This window comes from Coregonus lavaretus (assembly GCF_964263955.1).
Source record: "Coregonus lavaretus genome assembly, contig: HAP1_SCAFFOLD_2089, whole genome shotgun sequence".
Lineage (NCBI taxonomy): Eukaryota > Metazoa > Chordata > Actinopteri > Salmoniformes > Salmonidae > Coregonus > Coregonus lavaretus.
This window is the reverse complement of record NW_028166084.1, coordinates 5001-25823: the sequence shown is the minus strand read 5'-3', so window position 1 is coordinate 25823 and position 20823 is coordinate 5001. Positions and strand designations below refer to the sequence as shown.

The 20823-nt window shown below is 45.7% G+C and overlaps 1 protein-coding gene across 1 annotated transcript in view; it reads right to left on the bottom strand.

Moving 5' to 3' along the window:
• Nucleotides 1-20823, bottom strand: part of LOC311115117 (disco-interacting protein 2 homolog A-like) — a gene marked incomplete at both ends in the record, with an annotated part of 89323 nt that overhangs the window by 63594 nt on the left and 4906 nt on the right. Inside the window, 4 exons of the mRNA XM_084190324.1 lie at nucleotides 1861-1975; nucleotides 2278-2397; nucleotides 4979-5072; nucleotides 8915-8979. Coding sequence (XP_084046450.1) covers nucleotides 1861-1975; nucleotides 2278-2397; nucleotides 4979-5072; nucleotides 8915-8979 — 394 coding nt within the window. The remainder of the gene's footprint in view (nucleotides 1-1860; nucleotides 1976-2277; nucleotides 2398-4978; nucleotides 5073-8914; nucleotides 8980-20823) is intronic.

Here is a 20823-nt window from a genome sequence, read left to right as displayed (position 1 = left end):
TTGGTAAGCAACTCCAGTGTAGATTTGGCCTTGTGTTTTAGATTATTGTCCTGCTGAAAGGTGAATTTGTCTCCCAGTGTCTGGTGGACAGCAGACTGAACCAGGGTTTCCTCTAGTCTCCCAGTGTCTGGTGGACAGCAGACTGAACCAGGGTTTCCTCTAGTCTCCCAGTGTCTGGTGGAAAGCAGACTGAACCAGGGTTTCCTCTAGTCTCCCAGTGTCTGGTGGACAGCAGACTGAACCAGGGTTTCCTCTAGTCTCCCAGTGTCTGGTGGACAGCAGACTGAACCAGGGTTTCCTCTAGTCTCCCAGTGTCTGGTGGACAGCAGACTGAACCAGGGTTTCCTCTAGTCTCCCAGTGTCTGGTGGACAGCAGACTGAACCAGGGTTTCCTCTAGTCTCCCAGTGTCTGGTGGACAGCAGACTGAACCAGGGTTTCCTCTAGTCTCCCAGTGTCTGGTGGACAGCAGACTGAACCAGGGTTTCCTCTAGTCTCCCAGTGTCTGGTGGACAGCAGACAGGACCAGGGTTTCCTCTAGTCTCCCAGTGTCTGGTGGACAGCAGACTGAACCAGGGTTTCCTCTAGTCTCCCAGTGTCTGGTGGACAGCAGACTGAACCAGGGTTTCCTCTAGTCTCCCAGTGTCTGGTGGACAGCAGACTGAACCAGGGTTTCCTCTAGTCTCCCAGTGTCTGGTGGACAGCAGACTGAACCAGGGTTTCCTCTAGTCTCCCAGTGTCTGGTGGACAGCAGACTGAACCAGGGTTTCCTCTAGTCTCCCAGTGTCTGGTGGACAGCAGACTGAACCAGGGTTTCCTCTAGTCTCCCAGTGTCTGGTGGACAGCAGACTGAACCAGGGTTTCCTCTAGTCTCCCAGTGTCTGGTGGTAAGCAGACTGAACCAGGGTTTCCTCTAGTCTCCCAGTGTCTGGTGGACAGCAGACTGAACCAGGGTTTCCTCTAGTCTCCCAGTGTCTGGTGGACAGCAGACTGAACCAGGGTTTCCTCTAGTCTCCCAGTGTCTGGTGGACAGCAGACTGAACCAGGGTTTCCTCTAGTCTCCCAGTGTCTGGTGGAAAGCAGACTGAACCAGGGTTTCCTCTAGTCTCCCAGTGTCTGGTGGACAGCAGACTGAACCAGGTTTTCCTCCAGGATTCTGCCTGTGCTTAGCTCCATTCTGTTTATTTTTTATCCTAAAAAACTCCCCAGTCCTTAAAGATTACAAGCATACCGATAACATGATGCAGCCACCACTATGCTTGAAAATATGGAGAGTGGTACTCAGTGATGTATTGTATTGGATTGGCCCCAAACATAACACTTTGTATTCAGGATATTTTTGTTGTTGTTGCAGTATTACTTTAGTGACTTGTTGCAAAGCTTCCTTCTTTTCACTCTGTCCTTTAGGTTAGTATTGTGGAGTAGCTACAATGTTGTTGATCCATCCTCAGTTTTCTCCTATCACAGCCATTAAACTCTGCAACTGTTTTAAAGTCACCATTGGCCTCCTGGTGAAATCAGAGGTGTGAATACTTATGTAAATGAGATATTTCTGTATTTCATTTTCAATATATTAGCAAAAATTTCTAAAAACATGTTTTTACTTTGTCATTAAAGGTTATTGTATTTAATCAATTTTGAATTCAGGTTGTAACAACAAAATGTGGAATAAGTCAATGGGTATGAATAATTTCTGAAGGCAGTGTACCTGGTCACTAGCTGTGGATCAGACACAATAAGAAGGAAGTCTTTTTGTGTTTTTGCTGATGCTGCAAACGCAGCCTTTGTTTTGGGAGCGGCAGCACTGTCCGTGTGAGTGTGTATTGGTGTTAATATAGCCTAGTGCAGTAGCATGCTTCTACCTTCGGATGGCGACAGTCATGCCCTCAGCAGAACTGGCACAAGGACAGATGACTTCAGGACGTAGCCCTCGTGCCTGGAACACGTTCAGGAAGGCATCACACGAGGATATCGACCCTGCTCTCACACACACAACATTAGATCAGTCCTAAAGCGTGGAAACTGTAAGAGTGGTTTTGCTCTAGTATGAGTCTTTGTGATATAGTATGTTTTAACAACAGTGTATGTTATAGTGTTAAGACTTAAAGAGCTCAGTGGCAGTATGTATTGGCAGTATGTATTGGCAGTATGTATTGGCAGTATGTATTGGCAGTATGTATTGGCATTATGTATTGGCAGTATGTATTGGCAGTATGTATTGGCAGTATGTATTGGCAGTATGTATTGTGTAGAGTGTATGTTATAGTGTTAAGACTTACAGGGGTTAGCTCCATCCGTGACTAGGAGCATCCTTAGAGAACTCAGGCTGACGTCTCTCTGGTCTCTCTGGGCCAACAGGGACCAGTGCATGTCCCTGGACTTCACCACAGCTACCCGCGCTTCACAGAACAGAGACAGAGTCACACAGTGTTTAGCCAATCACAGCCAGCCTCACACAGCAGGAGAGCAAATAAGAGAAGACTCACTCACTGACCAGAACACACACACACACACACACAAACACACACACACACACACACACACACACAGACCAGAACACACACACACACACACACACACACACACACACACACACACACACCAGATCACAAACATCACCAGGTCAAAGAACATAAGGGCTGTTTGAGATGGACTAAGACCACATGATAAATGGCACCCTATTCCCTATGGGCACTGGACATGGGTAGTGCACTATATAGCGGATAAGGCACTATTTGGGACCGGGCCACAACCTGACTGGTGGAAGGACCCCTTTGTTAATGTGAACCTTGACCCCTCCTCACCTTTGTTAGTGTGAACCTTGACCCCTCCTCACCTTTGTTAATGTGAACCTTGACCCCTCCTCACCTTTGTTAGTGTGAACCTTGACCCCTCCTCACCTTTGTTAGTGTGAACCTTGACCCCTCCTCACCTTTGTTAGTGTGAACCTTGACCCCTCCTCACCTTTGTTAATGTGAACCTTGACCCCTCCTCACCTTTGTTAGTGTGAACCTTGACCCCCTCCTCACCTTTGTTAGTGTGAACCTTGACCCCTCCTCACCTTTGTTAGTGTGAACCTTGACCCCTCCTCACCTTTGTTAGTGTGAACCTTGACCCCTCCTCACCTTTGTTAGTGTGAACCTTGACCCCTCCTCACCTTTGTTAGTGTGAACCTTGACCCCTCCTCACCTTTGTTAGTGTGAACCTTGACCCCTCCTCACCTTTGTTAGTGTGAACCTTGACCCCTCCTCACCTTTGTTAGTGTGAACCTTGACCCCTCCTCACCTTTTTAGTGTGAACCTTGACCCCTCCTCACCTTTGTTAGTGTGAACCTTGACCCCTCCTCACCTTTGTTAGTGTGAACCTTGACACCTCCTCACCTTTGTTAGTGTGAACCTTGACCCCTCCTCACCTTTGTTAATGTGAACCTTGACCCCTCCTCACCTTTGTAAGTGTGAACCTTGACCCCTCCTCACCTTTGTTAGTGTGAACCTTGACCCCTCCTCACCTTTGTTAGTGTGAACCTTGACCCCTCCTCACCTTTGTTAGTGTGAACCTTGACCCCTCCTCACCTTTGTTAGTGTGAACCTTGACCCCTCCTCACCTTTGTTAGTGTGAACCTTGACCCCTCCTCACCTTTGTAAGTGTGAACCTTGACCCCTCCTCACCTTTGTTAGTGTGAACCTTGACACCTTCTCACCTTTGTTAATGTGAACCTTGAACCCTCCTCACCTTTGTAAGTGTGAACCTTGACCCCTCCTCACCTTTGTTAGTGTGAACCTTGACCCCTCCTCACCTTTGTTAGTGTGAACCTTGACCCCTCCTCACCTTTGTTAGTGTGAACCTTGACCCCTCCTCACCTTTGTTAGTGTGAACCTTGACCCCTCCTCACCTTTGTTAATGTGAACCTTGACCCCTCCTCACCTTTGTTAGTGTGAACCTTGACCCCTCCTCACCTTTGTTAGTGTGAACCTTGACACCTTCTCACCTTTGTTAATGTGAACCTTGAACCCTCCTCACCTTTGTAAGTGTGAACCTTGACCCCTCCTCACCTTTGTTAGTGTGAACCTTGACCCCTCCTCACCTTTGTTAGTGTGAACCTTGACCCCTCCTCACCTTTGTTAGTGTGAACCTTGACCCCTCCTCACCTTTGTTAGTGTGAACCTTGACCCCTCCTCACCTTTGTTAGTGTGAACCTTGACCCCTCCTCACCTTTGTTAGTGTGAACCTTGACCCCTCCTCACCTTTGTTAGTGTGAACCTTGACCCCTCCTCACCTTTGTTAGTGTGAACCTTGACCCCTCCTCACCTTTGTTAGTGTGAACCTTGACCCCTCCTCACCTTTGTTAATGTGAACCTTGACCCCTCCTCACCTTTGTAAGTGTGAACCTTGACCCCTCCTCACCTTTGTAAGTGTGAACCTTGACCCCTCCTCACCTTTGTTAGTGTGAACCTTGACCCCTCCTCACCTTTGTTAGTGTGAACCTTGACCCCTCCTCACCTTTGTTAGTGTGAACCTTGACACCTTCTCACCTTTGTTAATGTGAACCTTGACCCCTCCTCACCTTTGTTAGTGTGAACCTTGACCCCTCCTCACCTTTGTTAATGTGAACCTTGAACCCTCCTCACCTTTGTAAGTGTGAACCTTGACCCCTCCTCACCTTTGTTAGTGTGAACCTTGACCCCTTCTCACCTTCGTTAATGTGAACCTTGACCCCTCCTCACCTTTGTAAGTGTGAACCTTGACCCCTCCTCACCTTTGTTAGTGTGAACATTGACACCTTCTCACCTTTGTTAGTGTGAACCTTGACCCCTTCTCACCTTTGTTAATGTGAACCTTGACCCCTCCTCACCTTCGTAAGTGTGAACCTTGACCCCTCCTCACCTTCATAAGTGTGAACCTTGACCCCTCCTCACCTTTGTTAAAGTGAACCTTGACCCCTCTTCACCTTTGTTAGTGTGAACCTTGACCCCTTCTCACCTTTGTAAGTGTGAACCTTCTGAATCCAGGAGAGAGGGTTGACCTTCATCAGGGAGTAAGGGATGCTGATCACGTGCATTCTGGTCATCACACTCTGCCAAGCAGCAGCAACACAGGGACAGTAGGACAGTATTTACCTGGTTATTCTCAGCAGTGGGTTAGGGTTAGGGTTAGACAGTAGGACAGTATTTACCTGGTTATTCTCAGCAGTGTCCATGACACACGATCAAATCAAATCACATTTTATTTGTAACATGCGCCGAATACAACAGGTGTAGACCTTACCGTGAAATGCTTACTTACAAGCCCTTAACCAACAATGCAGTTCAAGAAATAGAGTTAAGAAAATATTTACTAAATAAAATAAAGTAAAAAATATACAGGGGGTACCGGTACCGAGTCAATGTGTGGGGGTACAGGTTAGACGAGGTAATAACGAGGCTATATACAGGGGGTACCGGTACCGAGTCAATGTGCGGGGGTACAGGTTAGACGAGGTAATTTGTACATGTAGGTAGGGGTAAAGTTACTATGCATAGATAATAAACAGCGAGGAGCAGCAGTGTAAAAACAATGCAAATATTCCGGGTGGCCATTTGATGAATTGTTCAACAGTCTTATGGGCGGCAGGTAGCGTAGTGGGTAAGAGCGTTGTGCCAGTAACCGAAAGGTCGCTGGTTCTAATCCCCGAGCCGACTAGGTGAAAAATGTGTTGATGTGCCCTTAAGCAAGGCACTTAACCCTAATTGCTCCTGTAAGTCGCTCTGGATAAGAGCGTCTGCTAAATGACTAAAATGTAAAATGTTATGGCTTGGGGGTAGAAGCTGTTAAGGAGCCTTTTGGACCTAGACTTGGCGCTCCGGTACCGCTTGCCATGCGGTAGCAGAGAGAACAGTCTATGACTAGGGTGAATGGAGTCTTTGACAATTTTTAGGGCCTTCCTCTGACACCGCCTGGTATAGAGGTCCTGGATGGCAGGAAGCTTGGCCCCAGTGATGTACTGGGCCGTACGCACTACCCTCTGTAGTGCCTTGTGGTCGGAGGCCAAGCAGTTGCCATACCAGGCGGTGATGCAACCAGTCAGGATGCTCTCGATGGTGCAGCTGTATAACTTTTTGAGGATCTGGGGACCAATGTCAAATCTTTTGAGTCTCCAGAGGGGGAAAAGGTGTTGTCGTGCCCTCTTCACGACTGTCTTGGTGTGTTTGGACCATGATAGTTTGTTGGTGATGTGGACACCAAGGAACTTGAAACTTTTGACCCGCTCCACTACAGCCCCTTCGATGTTAATGGGGGCGTGTTCAGCCCTCCTTTTGCTGTAGTCCACCATCATCTCCTTTGTCTTGGTCACGTTGAGGGAGTGGTTGTTGTCCTGGCACCACACGGCCAGGTCTCTGACCTCCTCCCTATAGGCTGTCTCGTCGTTGTCGGTGATCAGGCCTACCACTGTTGTGTTATCGGCAAACTTAATGATGGTGTTGGAGTCGTGCCTGGCCATGCAGTCATGGGTGAACAGGGAGTACAGGAGGGGACTGAGCACGCACCCCTAAGGGGCCCCCGTGTTGAGGATCAGCGTGGCAGATGTGTTGTTACCTACCCTTACCACCTGGGGGCAGCCCGTCAGGAAGTCCAGGATCCAGTTGCAGAGGGAGGTGTTTAGTCCCAGGATCCTTAGCTTAGTGATGAGCTTTGAGGGCACTATGGTGTTGAACGCTGAGCTGTAGTCAATGAATAGCATTCTCACGTAGGTGTTCATTTTTTATAGGTGGGAAACGGCAGTGTGGAGTGCGATTGAGATTGCGTCATCTGTGGATCTGTTAGGGCGGTATGCGAATTGGAGTGGGTCTAGGGTTTCCGGGATGATGGTGTTGATGTGAGCCATGACCAGCCTTTCAAAGCACTTCATGGCTACAGACGTCAGTGCTACGGGTCGGTAGTCATTTAGGCAGGTTACCTTAGTGTCCTTGGGCACAGGGACTATGGTGGTCTGCTTGAAACATGTAGGTATTACAGTCTCGGTCAGGGAGAGGTTGAAAATGTCAGTGAAGACATTTGCCAGTTGATCAGCACATGCTCGGAGTACACGTCCTGGTATTCCGTCTGGCCCTGCGGTCTTGTGAATGTTGACCTGTTTAAAAGTCTTGCTCACATTTGCTACGGAGAGCAAATGGAGGGTGAGGGAGAGCTTTGTATGCATCTCTGTGTGTGGAGTAAAGGTGGTGTATAGTTTTTTTCCCTCTGGTTGTGACATATAGGTAGAAATTTGGTACAATGGATTTAAGTTTGCCTGGATTAAAGTCCCCGATGCCAGGAGAACACTGACAATACAAGTCATGTCACACAGTTTAGTCTGAACAGTACCTGCTAGCATTTCAAACACAGGTGTGTGTGTGTGTGTAGTCTATGTACAGTGGTGGAAAAAGTACCCAACAGTCATACTTGAGTAACAGTAACGATACCTTAATAGAAAATGACTCAAGTAAAAGTGAGACACCCAGTAAAATACTACTTGAGTAAAAGTCTAAAAGTACACTACCGTTCAAAAGTTTGGGGACACTAACACTGTTTTCCAATCTTCCTCTGTCCAGTGTCTGTGTTATTTGCGCATCTTAATCTTTTCTTTTTATTGGTCAGTCTGAGATATGGCTTTTTCTTTGCAACTCTGCCTAGAAGGTCAGCATCCCGGAGTCGCCTCTTCACTGTTGACGTTGAGACTGGTGTTTTGCGGGTACTATTTAATGAAGCAGCCAGTTGAGGACCTGTGAGGCGTCTATTTCTCAAACTAGACACACTAATGTATTTGTCCTCTTGCTCAGTTGTGAACCGGGGCCTCCCACTCCTCTTTCTATTCTGGTTAGAGCCAGTTTACGCTGTTCTGTGAAGGGAGTAGTACACCGCGTTGTACGAGATCTTCAGTTTCTTGGCAATTTCTCGCATGGAATAGCCTTCATTTCTCAGAACAAGAATAGACTGATGAGTTTCAGAGGAAAGTTCTTTGTTTCTGAACATTTTGAGCCTGTAATTGAACCCACAATTGCTGATGCTCCAGATACTCAACTAGTCTCAAGAAGGCCAGTTTTATTGCTTCTTTAATCAGCCAACCGTTTTCAGCTGTGCTAACATAATTGCAAAGGGGTTTTCTAATGATCAATTAGCCTTTTAAAATGATAAACTTGGATTAGCAAACACAACGTGCCATTGGAACACAGGACTGATGGTTGCTGATAATGGGCCTCTGTACGCCTATGTAGATATTACATTAAACATCTGCCGTTTCCAGCTACAATAGCCATTTACAACATTAACAATGTCTAAACTGTATTTCGGATCAATTTTATGTTATTTTAATGGACAAAAAAATAGCTTTTCTTTTGAAAACAAGGACATTTCTAAGTGATCCCAAACTTTTGAACGGTAGTGTATTTGGTTTAAAATATACTTAACGATCAAAAGTAAATGTAATTGCTAAAATAATGTAAAAAATGTAAAATATACTTAAGTATCACAAGTAAAAGTACGAGTATAAATCATTTCTTATATTAAGCAAACCAGACGGCACCATTTTCTTGTTTTTTAATTTACGGATAGCCAGCAGCACACTCCAACACTTAAGACACCTTTACAAATGAAGCATTTGTGTTTAGTTACTCCGCCAGATCAGAGGCAGTAGGGATGACCAGGGATGTTCTCTTGATAAGTGTGTGAATTTGACAATTTTCCTGTCCTGCTAAGCATTCGAAATGTAACGAGTACTTTTGGGTGTCAGGGAAAATGTATGGAGTAAAAAGTACATGATTTTCTTTGGGAATGTAAAAGTAGTCAAAAATATAAATAGTGAAGTAAAGTACAGATACCCCAAAAAACTACTTAAGTAGTACATTAGTGTTTTTACTGAAGTACTTTGTACCACTGTCTATGTATAATGAGTGTACTCACAGTGAGAACCCCGTGCCACAGTCCTGCATCTCTCTTGAAGTCCAGGACGTTGCAAATGGTCTCAGCTGGAACAGAAACAGTCACTTATTAAATACACTATTAAAACATCCCGGTTGCCCTTTCTCACTGACCACATTATGCCTGGATGATATGAAATACTAAATTCCCTATTGAATAGAGAACTAAATTGTAACCTTGAAAGGTTCTGAATTAAAGCAGAACCAGAAAGAGGTCTAAATCAAATCAAATTGTATTTGTCACATGTGCCGAATACAACTGGTGTAGTAACCTCATAGTAACCTCATAGTAACCTCATAGTAACTTCATAGTAACTTCATAGTAACCTCATAGTAACTTCATAGTAACCTCATAGTAACTTCATAGTAACCTCATAGTAACCTCATAGTAACCTCATAGTAACCTCATATTAACTTCATAGTAACTTCATAGTAACATAATAGTAACTTCATAGTAACTTCATAGTAACTTCATAGTAACCTCATAGTAACCTCATAGTAACTTCATAGTAACCTCATATTAACTTCATAGTAACTTCATAGTAACATCATAGTAACTTCATAGTAACTTCATAGTAACCTCATAGTAACTTCATAGTAACCTCATAGTAACCTCATAGTAACCTCATAGTAACTTCATAGTAACCTCATAGTAACTTCATAGTAACCTCATAGTAACCTCATAGTAACTTCATAGTAACTTCATAGTAACCTCATAGTAACAATAGTAACCTCATAGTAATTTCATAGTAACTTCATAGTAACTTCATAGTAACCTCATAGTAACTTCATAGTAACTTCATAGTAACCTCATAGTAACTTCATAGTAACTTCATAGTAACCTCATAGTAACCTCATAGTAACTTCATAGTAACTTCATAGTAACCTCATAGTAACTTCATAGTAACCTCATAGTAACTTCATAGTAACTTCATAGTAACTTCATAGTAACTTCATAGTAACCTCATAGTAACTTCATAGTAACCTCATAGTAACTTCATAGTAACTTTATGTACAAAAAAAGTAAAGATAAACATGATAAAAGTAACTAAATGTGACTTTCAGGAAACTAAGTGTCACTCCTTCACACTAGGTGTATGTCCCACATCACTCCTTCACACTAGGTGTACAGTGGGGAAAAAAAGTATTTAGTTAGCCACCAATTGTGCAAGTTATCCCACTTAAAAAGATGAGAGAGGCCTGTAATTTTAATCATAGGTACACGTCAACTATGACAGACAAATTGAGATTTTTTTTCTCCAGATAATCACATTGTAGGATTTTTTATGAATTTATTTGCAAATTATGGTGGAAAATAAGTATTTGGTCACCTACAAACAAGCAAGATTTCTGGCTCTCACAGACCTGTAACTTCTTCTTTAAGAGGCTCCTCTGTCCTCCACTCGTTACCTGTATTAATGGCACCTGTTTGAACTTGTTATCAGTATAAAAGACACCTGTCCACAACCTCAAACAGTCACACTCCAAACACCACTCTGGCCAAGACCAAAGAGCTGTCAAAGGACACCAGAAACAAAATTGTAGACCTGCACCAGGCTGGGAAGACTGAATCTGCAATAGGTAAGCAGCTTGGTTTGAAGAAATCAACTGTGGGAGCAATTATTAGGAAATGGAAGACATACAAGACCACTGATAATCTCCCTCGATCTGGGGCTCCACGCAAGATCTCACCCCGTGTGGTCAAAATGATCACAAGAACGGTGAGCAAAAATCCCAGAACCACACGGGGGGACCTAGTGAATGACCTGCAGAGAGCTGGGACCAAAGTAACAAAGCCTACCATCAGTAACACACTACGCCGCCAGGGACTCAAATCCTGCAGTGCCAGACGTGTCCCCCTGCTTAAGCCAGTACATGTCCAGGCCCGTCTGAAGTTTGCTAGAGTGCATTTGGATGATCCAGAAGAGGATTGGGAGAATGTCATATGGTCAGATGAAACCAAAATATAACTTTTTGGTAAAAACTCAACTCGTCGTGTTTGGAGGACAAAGAATTCTGAGTTGCATCCAAAGAACACCATACCTACTGTGAAGCATGGGGGTGGAAACATCATGCTTTGGGGCTGTTTTTCTGCAAAGGGACCAGGACGACTGATCCGTGTAAAGGAAAGAATGAATGGGGCCATGTATCGTGAGATTTTGAGTGAAAACCTCCTTCCATCAGCAAGGGCATTGAAGATGAAACGTGGCTGGGTCTTTCAGCATGACAATGATCCTAAACACACCGCCCGGGCAACGAAGGAGTGGCTTCGTAAGAAGCATTTCAAGGTCCTGGAGTGGCCTAGCCAGTCTCCAGATCTCAACCCCATAGAAAATCTTTGGAGGGAGTTGAAAGTCCGTGATGCCCAGCGACAGCCCCAAAACATCACTGCTCTAGAGGAGATCTGCATGGAGGAATGGACCAAAATACCAGCAACAGTGTGTGAAAACCTTGTGAAGACTTACAGAAAACGTTTGATCTGTGTCATTGCCAACAAAGGGTATATAACAAAGTATTGAGAAACTTTTGTTGTTGACCAAATACTTATTTTCCACCATAATTTGCAAATACATTAATAAAAAATCCTACAATGTGATTTTCTGGATTTTTTTCCCTCAATTTGTCTGTCATAGTTGACGTGTACCTATGATGAAAATTACAGGCCTCTCTCATCTTTTTAAGTGGGAGAACTTGCACAATTGGTGGCTGACTAAATACTTTTTTCCCCCACTGTAGTTGGTTAGCGTTAGCTACCTGCAGATTAATACTACAGCTATGACAATGTTTGTATTTGTAGTAGTATGGTTTGGGATTATGTCGGTTCATTGTTTGGCTACAAGTCTAAACAAAAGACCCCACTTCACCAGATGATTACATGACCCATCAAGTCAGGTGTCTCTGGGGAAGATTATGGTCATCTATTGTATTTCATGAACATGTGTACATGTCTAGACAATAGTGACCCGTCCACTTAGAGAGACAGGGAGGAGAGGAGAGAGAGGGAGGAGAGAGGAGAGAAGGAGGAGAGACAGGGAGGAGAGGAGAGAGAGGGAGGAGAGAGGAGAGAAGGAGGAGAGACAGGGAGGAGAGGAGAGAGAGGGAGGAGAGAGGAGAGGAGGAGGAGAGACAGGGAGGAGAGGAGAGAGAGAGGAGAGAGGAGAGGAGGAGGAGAGGAGGAGGAGAGACAGGGAGGAGAGGAGAGAGGGAGGAGGAGAGAGGAGAGGAGGAGAGACAGAGGGAGGGAGGGAGGAGAGACAGAGAGAGGGAGGCAGAGAGAGGGAGGGAGGGAGAAAGAGGGAGGGAGGAGAGAAAGAGGGAGGAGAGGAGGGAGGGAGGGAGGGAGGGAGGGAGGGAGGGAGGGAGGGAGGGAGGGAGGGAGGGAGGGAGGGAGGGAGGGAGGGAGGGAGGGAGGGAGGGAGGGAGGGCGGGAGGGAGGAGAGGAGAGACAGAGGGAAGGAGGAGAGGAGGGAAGGAGGAGAGGAGAGGGTGGAGGGAGGAGAGGGTGGAGGGAGGAGAGAGAGGGAGGGAGGGAGGAGAGGAGAGAAGAAGGAAGAGAGGAGAGAGGAGAGGCAGAGAGGGGGAGGAGGGAACAAAGAGGGAGGAAAGGAGAGATAGCAGGAGGGAGGAGAGGAGAGACAAGAGGAAGGAGAGGAGAGGGAGGGAAGGAGGAGAGGAGAGGGTGGAGGGAGGAGAGAGGGTGGAGGGAGGAGAGAGAGGGAGGGAGGGAGGGAGGAGAGACAGAGAGAGGGAGGAGAGGAGAGACAGAGAGAGGAGAGGAGAGGGAGGGAAGGAGGAGAGGAGAGGGTGGAGGGAGGAGAGAGAGGGAGGAGAGACAGAGGGAGGGAGGGAGGGAGGGAGGGAGGGAGGGAGGGAGGGAGGGAGGGAGGGAGGAGAGACAGAGGGAGGGAGGGAGGGAGGAGAGACAGAGGGAGGGAGGGAGGGAGGAGAGACAGAGAGAGGAGAGGAGAGGGAGGGAAGGAGGAGAGGAGAGGGTGGAGGGAGGAGAGAGAGGGAGGAGAGGAGAGGGAGGGAAGGAGGAGAGGAGAGGGTGGAGGGAGGAGAGAGAGGGAGGAGAGGAGAGGGAGGGAGGGAGGGAGGAGAGGAGAGGAGAGGGAGGGAGGGAGGGAGGAGAGGAGAGGGTGGAGGGAGGAGAGACAGAGGGAGGAGAGGGAGGAGAGACAGAGGGAGGAGAGGAGGGAGGGAGGGAGGGAGGGAGGAGAGGAGAGGAGAGACAGAGAGAGAGAGGAGAGGGAGGGAGGGAGGAGAGGGTGGAGGGAGGAGAGACGGAGGGAGGAGAGGAGAGGGTGGAGGGAGGAGAGACAGAGGGAGGAGAGACAGAGGGAGGAGAGGAGGGAGGGAGGGAGGGAGGGAGGGAGGAGAGGAGAGACAGAGGGAAGCAGGAGAGGAGAGGGTGGAGGGAGGAGAGGGTGGAGGGAGGAGAGAGAGGGAGGGAGGGAGGAGAGGAGAGAAGAAGGAAGAGAGGAGAGAGGAGAGGCAGAGAGGGGGAGGAGGGAAAAAAGAGGGAGGAAAGGAGAGATAGCAGGAGGGAGGAGAGGAGAGACAAGAGGGAGGAGAGGAGAGGGAGGGAAGGAGGAGAGGAGAGGGTGGAGGGAGGAGAGAGAGGGAGGGAGGGAGGAGAGACAGAGGGAGGGAGGAGAGGAGAGACAGAGAGAGGGAGGAGAGGAGAGACAGAGAGAGGGAGGGAGGAGAGACAGAGAGAGGGAGGGAGGAGAGGAGAGACAGAGAGAGGGAGGGAGGAGAGACAGAGAGAGGGAGGGAGGAGAGAGGGAGGGAGGAGAGAGGGAGGAGAGGGAGGCAGAGAGGGAGGCAGAGAGGGAGGGAGGAGAGGGAGGCAGAGAGAGGGAGGCAGAGAGGGAGGCAGAGAGAGGGAGGCCAAACCACACGACTAACAACATTGGACACTTTATGGAACACAAAGGCTTCACTATCTCACCCTGGAATATCCAAGGCCTGAGGTCATCTGTCTTTGGCCTAAAGAGCAGGAACCTGGACTTCACCAAATAAATCAGAAATACAGACATTGTCATCCTAAAAGAAACATGGTATAGAGGAGATGGACCCACTGGTTGACCTCTAGGTTACAGAGAGCTGGTAGTCCCATCCACCAAACTACCAGGTTCTCCCTCAACGTGACCAAGACAAAGGAGATGATTGTGGACTACAGGAAAAAAAAGAGGACTGAGCACGCCCCCATTCTCATCGACGGGGCTGTAGTGGAACAGGTTGAGAGCTTCAAGTTCCTTGGTGTCCACATCACCAACGAACTATCATGGTCCAAACACACCAAGACAGTCGTGAAGAGGGCACGACAAAGCCTATTCCCCCTCAGGAGACTAAAAAGATTTGGCATGGGTCCTCAGATCCTCAAAAAATTCTACAGCTGCACCATCGAGAGCATCCTGACTGGTTGCATCACCGCCTGGTATGGCAACTGCTTGGCCTCTGACCGCAAGGCACTACAGAGGGTAGTGCGTACGGCCCAGTACATCACTGGGGCAAAGCTCCCTGCCATCCAGGACCTCTATACCAGGCGGTGTCAGAGGAAGGCCCTCAAAATTGTCAAAGACTCCAGTCACCCTAGTCATAGACTGTTCTCTCTGCTACCGCACGGCAAGCGGTACCGGAGCGCCAAGTCTAGGTCCAAAAGACTTCTCAACAGCTTCTACCCCCAAGCCATAAGACTCCTGAACAGCTAATCATGGCTACCCGGACTATTTGCACTGCCCCCCCACCCCATCCTTTTTACGCTGCTGCTACTCTGTTAAGTATTTATGCATAGTCACTTTAATTCTACCCACATGTACATATTGCCTCAACTGCCTCAACTGGCCGGTGCCCCCGCACATTGACTATGCAACGGTACCCCCCTGTATATATAGCCTCCCTACTGTCACTTTATTCTATTGTATATATAGCCTCCCTACTGTCACTTTATTTTTTACTTCTGCTCTTTTTTTCTCAACACTTTTTTGTTGTTGTTTTATTCTTACTTTTTTCTTTAAAATAAATGCACTGTTGGTTAAGGGCTGTAAGTAAGCATTTCACTGTAATGTCTGCACCTGTTGTATTCGGCGCATGTGACCAATAAAATTTGATTTGATTTGATTTGAAACAGGGAAGGGACTCAGGGGGTATGCTAATTTGGTATAGAGCTGACCTAACTCACTCTATTAAATTAATCAAAACAGGAACATTTTACATTTGGCTAGAAATTCAAAAGGAAATGATCTCAACAGAGAAAAATTTCCTCCTGTGTGCTACCTATATCCCCCCACTAGAATCCCCATACTTTAATGAAGACAGTTTCTCCATCCTGGAGGGGGAAATCAATCATTTCCAGGCCCAGGGACACTAGTCTGTGGCGACCTAAATGCCAGAACTGGACAAGAACCTGACACCCTCAGCACACAGGGGGACAAACACCTACCTGGAGGTGACAGCATTCCCTCCCAAATATGCCCCCCTAGACACAACTACGACAACATAACCAACAAAAACGGGTCACAACTCCTGCAGTAGAAAACCTAAACAGTATATTTGACCTCTCAGCTTCCCTATCATATCTAAACATTTCAAACAGAAATCCTAAGAAAATTAACAACAATGACAAATGGTTTGAAAGAAAACTTGAGCCTTCGCCTTCACTATGGTGAATAACTACAACAATACAGAAATACACTACGGAAAAAGAAGGAACAGCACGTCAGAAATCAGCTCAATGTAATTGAAGAATCCATAGACTCTAACCACTTCTGGGAAAATTGGAAAACACTAAACAAACAACAACACGAAGAGTTATCTATCCAAAACGGAGATGTATGGGTAAACCACTTCTCCAATCTTTTTGGCCCTATAACAAAGAACAAACAGCAAAAAAATATACATGATCAAATACAAATATTAGAATCAACTATTAAAGACTACCAGAACCCACTGGATTCTCCAATTACATTGAATGAACTACAGGACAATATATAAACCCTCCAACCCAAAAAGGCCTGTGGTGTTGATGGTATCCTCAATGAAATGATAAAATATAAAGACCACAAATTCCAATTGGCTTAAACTCTAACATCATACTTGGCTCTGGCATTTTCCCCAATATTTGGAACCAAGGACTGATCACCCCAATCCACAAAAGTGGAGACAAATTTGCCCCCAATAACTATAGTGGAATATGCGTCAACAGCAACCTTGGGAAAATCCTCTGCATTATCATTAACAGCAGACTAGTTCATTTCCTCATTGAAAACAAAGTACTGAGCATATGTCAAATTGGCTTTTTACCAAATTACTGTATGACAGACCACATATTCACCCTGCACACCCTAATTGACAAACAAACAAACCAAAACAAAGGCAAAGTCTTCTCATGCTTTGTTGATTTCAAAAAAACGTTTTACTCAATTTGGCATGAGGGTCTGCTATAGAAATTGATGGAAAGTGGTGTTGGGGGAAAAACATACAACATTATAGAATCCATGTACACAACAAGTATGCGGTAAAAATTGGCAAAAAACACACACATTTCTTTCCACAGGGCCGTGGGGTGAGACAGGGATGCAGTTTAAGCCCCACCCTCTTCAACATATACAGTCGTGGTCAAAAGTTTTGAGAATGACACAAGTATTGGTCTTCACAAAGTTTGCTGCTTCAGTGTTTTTAGATATTTTTGTCAGATGTTACTATGGTATACTAATGTATAATTACAAGCATTCCATAAGTGTCAAAGGCTTTTATTGACAATTACATTAAGTTTTTGCAAAGAGTCAATATTTGCAGTGTTGACCCTTCTTTTTCAAGACCTCTACAATCTGCCCTGGCATGCTGTCAATTAACTTCTGGGCCACATCCTGACTGATGGCAGCCCATTCTTGCGTAATCAATGCTTGGAGTTTGTCAGAATTGGTTGGTTTTTGATTGTCCACCCGCCTCTTGAGGATTGACCACAAGTTCTCAATGGGATTAAGGTCTGGGGAGTTTCCTGGCCATGGACCCAAAATGTCGATGTTTTGTTCCCCGAGCCACTTAGATATCACTTTTGCCTTATGGCGAGGTGCTCCATCATGCTGGAAAAGACATTGTTCGTCACCAAACTGTTCTTGGATGGTTGGGAGAAGTTGCTCTCGGAGGATGTGTTGGTACCATTCTTTATTCATGGCTGTGTTCTTAAGCAAAATTGTGAGTGAGCCCACTCCCTTGGATGAGAAGCAACCCCACACATGAATGGTCTCAGGATGCTTTACTGTTGGCATGACACAGGACTGATGGTAGCACTCACCTTGTCTTCTCCGGACAAGCTTTTTTCTGGATGCCCCAAACAATCGGAAAGGGGATTCATCAGAGAAAATTACTTTACCCCAGTCCTCAGCAGTCCAATCCCTGTACCTTTTGCAGAATATCAGTCTGTCCCTGAAGTTTTTTCCCTGGAGAGAAGTGGCTTCCTCGCTGCCCTTCTTGACACCAGGCCATCCTCCAAAAGTCTTTGCCTCACTGTGCGTGCAGATGCACTCACACCTGCCTGCTGCCATTCCTGAGCAAGCTCTGCACTGGTGGTGCCCCGATCCCACAGCTGAATCAACTTTAGGAGACGGTCCTGGTGCTTGCTGGACCTTCTTGGGCGCCCTGAAGCCTTCTTCACAACAATTGAACCTCTCTCCTTGAAGTTCTTGATGATCCGATAAATGGTTGATTTAGGTGCAATCTTACTAGCAGCAATATCCTAGCCTGTGAAGCCCTTTTTGTGCAAAGCAATGATGATGGCACGTGTTTCCTTGCAGGTAACCATGGTTAACAGAGGAAGAACAATGATTTCAAGCACCACCCTCCTTTTAAAGCTTCCAGCCTGTTATTCTAACTCAATCAGCATGACAGAGTGATCTCCAGCCTTGTCCTTGTCAACACTCTCACCTGTGTTAACGAGAGAATCACTGACATGATGTCAGCTGGTCCTTTTGTGGCAGGGCTGAAATGCAGTGGAAATGTTTTTTGGGGGGATTAAGTTCATTTTCATGGCAAAGAGGGACTTTAATTAATTGCAATTTATCTGATCACTCTTCATAATATTCTGGAGTATATGCAAATTGCCATCATAAAAACTGAGGCAGCAGACTTGTGAAAATTAATATTTGTGTCATTCTCAAAACTTTTGACCACGACCACGACTGTACACTACCGTTCAAAAGTTTGGGGTCACTTAGAAATGTCCTTGTTTTCGAAAGAAAAGCTATTTCTTTTGTCCATTAAAATAACATCAAATTCATCGGAAATACAGTGTAGACATTGTTAATGTCGTAAATGGCTATTGTAGCTGGAAACGGCTGATTTTTAATGGAATATCTACATAGGCGTACAGAGGCCCATTATCAGCAACCATCAGTCATGTGTTACAATGGCACGTTGTGTTTGCTAATCCAAGTTTATCATTTTAAAAGGCTAATTGATAATTAGAAAACCCTTTTGCAATTATGTTAGCACAGCTGAAAACTGTTGGCTGATTAAAGAAGCAATAAAACTGGCCTTCTTGAGACTAGTTGAGTATCTGGAGCATCAGCAATTGTGGGTTTGATTTCAGGCTCAAAATGGCCAGAAACAAATAACTTTCTTCTGAAACTCGTCAGTCTATACTTGTTCTGAGAAATGAAGGCTATTCCATGCGAGAAATTGCCAAGAAACTGAAGATCTCGTACAACGCTGTGTACTTCTCCCTTCACAGAACAGCGCAAACTGGCCTTACCAGAATAGAAAGAGGAGTGGGAGGCCCCGGCGCACAACTGAGCAAGAGGACAAATACATTAGTGTCTAGTTTGAGAAACAGACGCCACACAGGTCCTCAACTGGCAGCTTCATTAAATAGTACCCGCAAAACACCAGTCTCAACGTCAACAGTGAAGAGGCGACTCCGGGATGCTGACCTGCTAGGCAGAGTTGCAAAGGAAAAGCCATATCTCAGACTGGCCAATAAAAAGAAAATATTAAGATGGGCAAAAGAACACAGACACTGGACAGAGGAAGATTGGAAAAAAGTGTTATGGACAGACGAATCGTAGTTTGAGGTGTTTGGATTACAAAGAAGAACATTTGTGAGACGCAGACCAAATGAAAAGATGCTGGAGGAGTGCTTGATGCCATCTGTCAAGCATTGCGGAGGCAATGTGATGGTCTGGGGGTGCTTTGGTGGTGGTAAAGTGGGAGATTTGTACAGGGTAAAAGGGATCTTGAAGAAGGAAGGCTATCACTCCATTTTGCAACGCCATGCCATACCCTGTGGACAGCACTTGATTGGAGCCAATGTCCTCCTTCAACAGGACAATGAAACAAAGCACAGCTCCAAACTATGCAATAACTATTTAGGGAAGAAGCAGTCAGCTGGTATTCTGTCTATAATGGAGTGGCCAGCACAGTCACCGGATCTCAACCCTATTGAGCTGTTGTGGGAGCAGCTTGACCGTATGGTACGTAAGAATTGCCCATCAAGCCAATCCAACTTGTGGGAGGTGCTTCAGGAAGCATGGGGTGACATCTCTTCAGATTACCTCAACAAATTGACAACTAGAATGCCAAAGGTCTGCAAGGCTGTAATTGCTGCAAATGGAGGATTCTTTCACGAAAGCAAAGTTTGAAGGACACAATTATTATTTAAATCAAAAATCATTATTTCTAACCTTGTCAATGACAACATTTCCTATACATTTTGCTATATTTCCTATTCAAACTCATTTCGTGTATGTTTTCATGGAAAACAAGGACATTTCTAAGTGACACCAAACTTTTGAACGGTAGTTTATATCAACAAATTGGCGAGGGCACTAGAACAGTCTGCAGCACCCGGCCTCACCCTACTAGAATCTGAAGTCACATGTCTACTGTTTGCTGATGATCTGGTGCTTCTGTCACCAACCAAGGAGGGCCTACAGCAGCACCTAGATCTTCTGCACAGATTCTGTCAGACCTGGGCCCTGACAGTAAATCTCAGCAAGACAAAAATAATGGTGTTCCAAAAAAGGTCTAGTTGCCAGGACCACAAATACAAATTCCATCTAGACACCGTTGCCCTAGAGCACACAAAAAACTATACATACCTCGGCCTAAACATCAGCACCACAGGTAACTTCCACAAAGCTGTGAACGATCTGAGAGACAAGGCAAGAAGGGCCTTCTATGCCATCAAAAGGAACATAAAATTTGACATACCAATTAGGATCTGGCTAAAAATACTTGAATCAGTTATAGAACCCATTGCTCTTTATGGTTCTGAGGTCTGGGGTCCGCTCACCAACCAAGAATTCACAAAATGGGACAAACACCAAATTGAGACTCTGCATGCATAATTCTGCAAAAATATCCTCAGCGTACAACACCAAATAATGCATGCAGAGAAGAATTAGGCCTATACCCGCTAATTATCAAAATCCAGAAAAGAGCCGTTGAATTCTACAACCACCTAAAAGGAAGCGATTCCCAAACCTTCCATAACAAAGCCATCACCTACAGAGAGATGAACCTGGAAGAGTCCCCTAAGTAAGCTGGTCCTGGGGCTCTGTTCACAAACACAAACAGACCCCACAGAGCCCCGGGGCAGCAACACAATTAGACCCAACCAAATCATGAGAAAACAAAAAGATAATTACTTGACACATTGGAAAGAATTAACAAAAAAACAGAGCAAACTAGAATGCCTGACCACTGTGACTGACCCAAATTTAAGGAAAGCTTTGACTATATACAGACTCAGTGAGCATAGCCTTGCTATTGAGAAAGGCCGCCGTAGGCAGACCTGGCTCTCAAGAGAAGACAGGCTATGTGCACACTGCCCACAAAATGAGGTGGAAACTGAGCTGCACTTCCTAACCTCCTGCCAAATGTATGACC